At 32.6% G+C, this 7,838-nt stretch overlaps 1 protein-coding gene across 1 annotated transcript; it reads left to right on the forward strand.

The window, feature by feature from the left end:
- The first annotated feature begins 884 nt into the window (after nt 1-884).
- LOC100791090 (probable polyamine oxidase 4) lies at nt 885-7,108 on the forward strand. Its single transcript, XM_003538320.5, has 10 exons — nt 885-1,393; nt 2,445-2,563; nt 2,680-2,768; nt 3,571-3,684; nt 4,298-4,385; nt 4,486-4,571; nt 4,659-4,761; nt 5,330-5,427; nt 5,884-6,313; nt 6,431-7,108. The coding sequence occupies exons 1-10, from the start codon at nt 1,354-1,356 to the stop codon at nt 6,743-6,745; spliced, it is 1,482 nt and encodes a 493-aa protein (XP_003538368.1). The 5' UTR covers nt 885-1,353; the 3' UTR covers nt 6,746-7,108.
- The last annotated feature ends 730 nt before the right edge of the window (nt 7,109-7,838 follow it).

Consider the following 7,838-nt stretch of genomic DNA (forward strand, 5'->3'; position numbering starts at 1 on the left):
TTCTGTCACTTTTTTTTAATAATTATATTTAACTTCTGATTTTTTTCTTTTATTATTATTTTAAAAATTTAGAGAAGCAGGTCTCTTTCCCTAGTTTCTAATAATGTTGTTATTCAAAATAGTCAGTTTAATATTTACACAGAATTTTTTAAAATATATTTTCATCTTATTTTTAATAAAAATATAAATATTTATTTATCAGTTCTTTAATCAATATTCTTAACAAGCCTAATGAATAAAATGTTATTGATAATGCGAGAAAATTCATTAAATATCATTTCTTTTACTTAACTTGTATTTTAGTTCCTATACTATATAGGATAAAATTTTATTTTTATGCAATTAAAATTTAAATCAATATTTTTTAAAATATATAAATTATTATAATTTAAATTTACAACAAATATTTAAATTATAATATAACGTTATTTTAACAGTTGATAAATTATTTAAAGAAATATTAAAATTTATTTTATACATAAATAAATAAATAAAGTGTATATTTGTTAAACCATTTCAACTAATTTATAATAAATAAATGCATATTATATTAAATTAATCTTTACAACCATAAAAACGTCATTTTAATCTTCAAGAAAATAAACAAATCCCAGATATTTGAACTTTCATTTATGGAACTGAAATAACCATTATTTAACAATGCATATAATTAAGATAACTATCATTTAATAATTCAAACGATCAAAATAGCAAATCTCACACGTACGTTTAATAGATACCTAACATTTGATGACGAAACGATTCCACTATTCCTCGAGGTATAGAAAAAGGGTTTATAAATAGATCCACTTATTACTTAAAATATAATAATAAATTCGTAGTTAAACATTAAATTAATCGCGAAAAAGGGTTCCGTGGGGTATAAATAAGAGTGTTTTGGGAAGAAGAGACTCTGCAATCATCATAATCATCATTGTTGGCTATTCATTCATTCGTGTTCCTCAGGAGAGAGAGGGTGCGTGTGATTCGGATTCGAATTCGAATTAGGGTTTTGCGCATCGTCATCGAATTTTTCTCTTATGCAAGGAAGGTTTTCCTTCTCCGATTTGAATTTGATTGAACGAGTAGTGTTAAGATTATGATATTTTTTGAGAAGCTTCGTTTCTCTCCTCACTTGAGCCGCTTCATTGCCGGCATCCTCCTGTTAATCTTCTGCAATTCATTCCAGTTAGTCTCTAATTTCCCCATTCCTATACAGCCTTAGATTCAACGTCGATCGCTACACTCTTCTCTCCGATTCGTACGATTCCGTATTCGATATTCGTTTGTTTGATTCACTCCTCCTCTCTCTCGCTTTCGATTCGTTGGTGATTGCTGCTTGAACAATTAAACATGGAACCTAATCAGCTCTTCTCCACGCATTTCCGCGATGGTTAGTGTTTTCAGCTCCTTCATTTTTCATCTCATGCAATCTAGTTTTATTGTTTTATATTCATTAAGCTTTGATTTTTAACTGTGCTGAATGATGTGGAAGATCCATGCAGCTGATCTCATCTAGTGGATAAGGCATAATTGTTTTATTTATTTATTTATTAAATTTCCAATTTTATGAATAGATTTAGTATTTTTTGTTTTTTCGGATTTATTAGGTACTCGTTTTTTTTTTCAATATTATTGGTTGATTTTTGTCTTTAATTTTATGTTTTTTTTTATATTACATATTTTCGGTTGGACAAAATTTAGATCTGGTTCCAGGGGTGCTTTTGATCTTGTTCTCTGATCAGAATTAGAATTCTAGCCGAGGTGAAACTCCAGTTCTGAGTGGAAAGAACACTTGGCACTTGGAACTGGATATAAGTTTTGTGCTTTTCAATTTTATGAATAGGTGCAGTATTTTTTATAGATTGATTTTTCTTTGTTGATGTTCAGGGAATTGATAGTTTGTTTGTGTTAAAAAAGATCTGTGATGTTATGTATGAATAATGGCCTTTTTATATGATCATTGTCATGCCTATGATTGCAATCCTGGCGAGAAGGCCTGTCTCTAAATTGGTTTTGAAATAATTGAGGTTTAATCAATTACAAAGTAAATGGTTACTACATAACTAGAACATTTGTGAGTAATTGAGCAGGATGCTTTATGGATCTTTGTGGCCTTCTAATATTTTTTTATGACATGCTTTTGATTGGTTTAAGCATATTTTAAAATGGTATGATTCCTGTGTTGGGGATAACTCATGAAGATATCTAAGGAGTGTTTTTATCTACAATATATATGTATATATATATATATAATATAATGGAATTGTTTGTGAGATTTGCAACTTTTGGGTCTTTTCAGGATCCTGTGTGTAGATATATATAAGGCTATCATTGTACTATGTTTAGTTCATTCTTGTGGCTGCAATCTTGTATATTGAGAAACATGATGAGAGAGATGTTGCCTCATGCATTGTATATTGATTCCTGTGTCTAATGATCAGGTACTATTGCCTCATGCATTGAGGGCCAACACAGAGGAGCTATCCCTTCCGTTATTGTGATTGGTGCTGGAATATCTGGACTTGCTGCAGCACGAAGTCTCCACGATGCATCTTTTAAGGTGCCATATTATTATGATCAACTTATCCTTTATTTATTTTTTCTATTTTCATTAATTAGGTGACCTTAAATATCTTTTCATTCTTTTTGCTTTTTCTTATTTCATCGTTTGATTAGGTGACTGTACTGGAGTCACGAGATAGGCTTGGTGGTCGCATTCATACTGACTTCTCATTTGGTTGTCCAGTTGACATGGGAGCCTCATGGTAAGTTCAATTTTTTCTACTGAAATTGAATTTGTTGTGACATGATTTTGTTGATGAAAGATGAACAGAATTTCTTGCACTGTCTTTTCATGATTTTCTAGCTTGCCTTTAATGTGGCGTCCTTTGTTTTTATTCCATACTTCTGGGTTTGGTATCATTTCAAAGTTCAAATAGGGAGATACCCCTCGATACTTAGGTAGAGCACAATGATTATGAACTTGGTTAACTGAATTTTAAGCTAAAATCAATCCTTTCTCGTAGCATAAAGTTCTGCTCGCATTTTGTTGTTATAGAACACCATATCCAGCTTAGCTCATATTGCCCAAAGAAGAGTTACCTATAGCTCGTAGGGAATAGGGACTTTATTTGTTGATAGAGTACTGGTTTCTGAAAGATGGCTCCTTGTATGCCACTTGTGTTTTTTTTACATATCTTGTTTTTTTTATTTGCTTTGTTTTTTCAAATCCTTGCCAAAGCTTTTATCCTTTTAAAATTAAATGCCATCTCCAGTTGTGGATGGTTACTCAAAATGCAGTTATTTGCTTGGTTCTTAGAACATAGTGAATTCTCTCTTTTTTCTTCTCACACTATTGAGGCTTAAGATTCGGTATGAAGTTAGGAATGTAATATGGTCATTACCACTTTCATTTATTGACTTTTTTGTTTGAATATTTATTTTTAATTTTCTATTCTTCTTCCAAGGAGTTAGCTGTTCTTCATATGCTGGAAGAGAGTTTTGTAATACATAATACTTGTTGATGACTTTTTAATACTATTAGTTCTTTCTTGATTATCTTTTCAGGCTACATGGAGTTTGTAATGAGAATCCATTGGCTCCATTGATTCGTGGCCTGGGGCTTTCATTATATCGTACCAGTGGTGATAACTCTGTCTTATATGACCATGATTTGGAAAGGTAATAATCCATCATTTATGCATTTCCATTGAGATTGATGCATTCGATGGTTTATGATGCAATCTTTTAGAAATATATTTTAATAGTATTTAAACTAACCTACATGATTGGTTGCAAGTTTACCAAAATAGTCACTCTTTGTAGGCCTTATCCTTTTCTCTATACATGGAGTGATTTTAAATCACCAATGTTGAAAAGTAATTTATTGTTGAAAAAAAAGATGAATGTATTACAGAGATGAATACCTGCAGAGCTAAGCGTCTGACCCGCTACTAACTGAAATCTTCAAAAAAGTGACTCCTCCCACCCTCCCCACTCCTTCTCCCTCCCTAAAAGGAATTACAAATGAGTGTAACTAACTCACACCTCAATTTCTCTTTATGCCCTCATGCTCGTATTATTTTTTATTTCTTCTGCTGCATCTTCCAAAGTCGTGGCCCATAACTAATTTGAACTGGGCTAGGTAATTTGTGAAACCTGACTTTGTCTCATGAAAAGGAAGTATTAATTTACATATATGATTTACTGTTGTGTTTGAAACGATAAAATATTTGGGTCTTTTGTAATTCTACTAGTAGTGTTTTATATAGTAACTGCATTTTTGTTTTTCCAGTTATATGCTTTTTAACATTGATGGTAAGCAAGTTCCACAACAGATGGTCATTGAAGTTGGAGACATCTTTAAGAAAATTCTGGAAGAGGTAAGACCTTTTCACTTTGCAGCATATGACGTGGTATTTTTCAATCATAAATGCAATTCTAATTATCTTAATCTTGAATCTAATAACCTGATGACGACAGACAGGGAAAGTGAGGGATGAGCATACCGAGGACATTTCAGTTTCCCAAGCTATTTCAATTGTGCTAGATAGGCACCCAGAACTAAGGTATTTAATTGAGAAAAGAATATTATGTTCAAACGTTGAGGCCTTAAGTTCCAATATAGTGCTGTAATTGACAAAGTTTTTCTGCAGGCAACAAGGACTTGCCCATGAAGTGCTACAATGGTTTATATGCAGAATGGAAGCTTGGTTTGCTGCTGATGCAGATATGATTTCACTGAAAACCTGGGATCAGGCAAGTGCCAATCTAAGTTGAAGGATATAAGATATCTTTTTGCCTCTAAACTACAACAAATGTTTCCATGTTTTATACATGATTTCATTCACAAACCTTAATTTGCCACCATTTCCTTGGGTTATTGTTGATATAAATGATGAAATCTTGGGATGAGTATTGTAAGCAGAAATCTAGAAATTGCTAACTTACATAAAAAGGTCAATGTATTGTTTCATTTTGATTATTATATACTCTATATTAAAATTCATCAATAATTGTTAATTAATATTACTAATAATTTGCATTTTTAGAGATAAGCTACTTGACAATCTTGATTTGACATTAGTTTCCCATGATAAAAAAAATTCACTTATGTCATAGGTATAGCTATAGGGGGAAGGCATTTGTTGACTCTTTGTTTTGTCATTAGGTTATTTCTCTAGTTTAAGTTGACAAAAAGGAGACGAAGGATTTTCCCAGAGTGATTAAATTTTTATTGTTGTATTCTATATTCTATATGAGGAAGATCAACTCAGCATTATTTAATAACCCAAATTAATGCTTACATTAAGGTTTCTGATTATAGGAACATGTCCTGTCTGGTGGTCATGGACTCATGGTGCAAGGATATGATCCAATCATAAAAGTTCTTGCAAAAGATATTGACATATGCTTGAACCAAAGGTAATTCCGGCTAGATCTAGTACATGACTTAACTACTTAGTCATTTTTCATGATTTATGACAGAATATGCAATAAATAGAGGAACAAAGGAGAAAAATAAGTTGATTACATGTTTGGATCCCAAAGGAAATTGTTTTTTTTTTGTTAAAGTTAGTTTTCTGTTAATTAGAAATCTGTTTTCAAAATCTCTGCCCCTAGTCTTTTTCATAGTTTTTTTTTTTTTAAAGATATGGACAGACACCTCTGGCTGTAACAATGTTCCATAATTAATTCCAACTTAATTTAAGCCAATCTCATCTTGCTGTAACTTTAGAGTTGACCAGCAGGTGGTTACTACAAAAATTTGAACCCATAAAAGTGTGGATTTATTTAATTGTGTTACTTTAAAATAAGAATAGTTCCGTAATGTTTTCCTTTATCTGATTTTGATCCTATTTATTAAATCTCATAATGTAGGGTGAAAATGATATCTAGTGGTTACAACAAGGTAATGGTCACGGTCGAGGATGGCAGGAACTTTGTTGCTGATGCTGCTATCATAACTGTTCCTATTGGAATCCTAAAAGCCAATTTAATTCAATTTGAACCAAAACTTCCTGATTGGAAGGTTTCAGCAATTTCAGACCTTGGTGTGGGCAATGAAAATAAGATTGCCCTAAGATTTGACAAAGTATTTTGGCCTAATGTAGAACTCTTGGGCACTGTTGCTCCGACCTCTTATACCTGTGGCTATTTTCTCAATCTTCACAAAGCAACAGGCCATCCTGTTCTTGTCTACATGGTAGCTGGAAGGTTCGCTTATGACATTGAGAAGCTATCTGATGAAGCAGCCGCAAATTTTGTAATGCAACAGCTCAAGAAGATGTTTCCAAATTCTTCTAAGCCAGTAAGTCCACCTCTAATGTTGTCCTCATAGATTGCTCATCATCTACTAAAAGTTCGCTTTCTCTAGTGTCTGCATCCTACTTGAGGACCCTAACATCTTTATTTGTTGGACTTTTAGGTTCAGTATCTTGTGTCTCGATGGGGAACGGATCCAAACTCCCTTGGATGTTACTCGTATGATTTAGTTGGAAAACCACTCGATGTGTATGACAAGCTTCGTGCACCTTTGGGCAATCTATTCTTTGGGGGAGAAGCTGTAAGCTTGGACAATCAGGGATCTGTGCATGGAGCTTACTCAGCTGGGGTCATGGCTGCAGAAAATTGTGAGAGCTATCTTTTAGAAAAACTAGGCCACGTGGAAAAGCTATCTCTAGCTTCTGTTAGGCATGAAATGCTTGAAACTCTTATACCTCTTCAGATCTCGAGGATGTGATTTGTTGGTTCTCAGTAGTAGCTTTTAGACAATGATTCTGGATAACGCAATGGCAAAATATTTGCCATTCAATATAATAAAGAAATAACTGTTCTTTAAGGATGGTGAATTGGTGATTGGTGACTATCGTCCAAGTAACACCATTTTCACTCATTGGGGTCGAATAGCTTTTTTTATCCTTTTTTCATAAGCTTGGCTTATTAAGGTGTATGTACCTTGGTCCATCTTAGTCACAGTGCATGTAAGACCATATCTATTGTGATCCCCACAATTCTGTAACGTGGGGGTGCCCTACTTGTAGGTAGCTTCTCAACATTTCCTTAATCAGCATCTTGGCATACAACAATGTGCTTTCTTTCCTTAGGCTAGTTTGTTTGTTTGCCCTTTCTATCTCTTGTTCTTTCTTATTAGTGTTTTTGCATTTAGCCGAAAGAGGACCAAAAGGAAACATGATTATCATTTCCCTTCCTTTTAGAATGCACAAAATCAGATTACTTTTGGTAAAGAGGGAGCACTGGAAGGGTGTGGGAACATTTCATAGAAGACAAACAATAAAAAAAAAAACTGATAAAAAAGTAGTCAAAATTAGCCACTTATGTTAAATCCTGAATTATATATTAACGAAATTAATTTAAATAAATATTCTTTCCTGTGATTTTAATTAATATTAAAATTTACTTTCGGATCGCTTGCATGGAATGAAAGAATCTCTTTTTCTAAATAATTACATATGGCTTTATCCTCCAACCTACCTTGGGGCTGTGGTTTACACAGGACATAGCTTCTTGTAACTGTGAGATGCTTGGCCCTTCATTATTTATTTTTTTAGAATTTTAATGTTAATTCTCTTTTTGCAATAAAGAGATAAGACATAGGCTCATTTGGTTAATGTGTTGCCATCTCTGAAGTTATTGTTTAACCACTTGATTAGAAACAAAGACAAGATATAGCAAAACACACGACCTCTTCTCCAAATTGGCTTATAAAAATGTTTAACAATAGAAATTTCCAAATATACTTATATAATATTATAAATTGGTAAGTATATTTAATAAGATATCTTTTTATTTCTTTTCTTAATTATTAATTTTAA

The sequence above is a fragment of the Glycine max genome, chromosome 11 (assembly GCF_000004515.6).
Source record: "Glycine max cultivar Williams 82 chromosome 11, Glycine_max_v4.0, whole genome shotgun sequence".
Classification (NCBI taxonomy): Eukaryota; Viridiplantae; Streptophyta; class Magnoliopsida; order Fabales; family Fabaceae; genus Glycine; species Glycine max.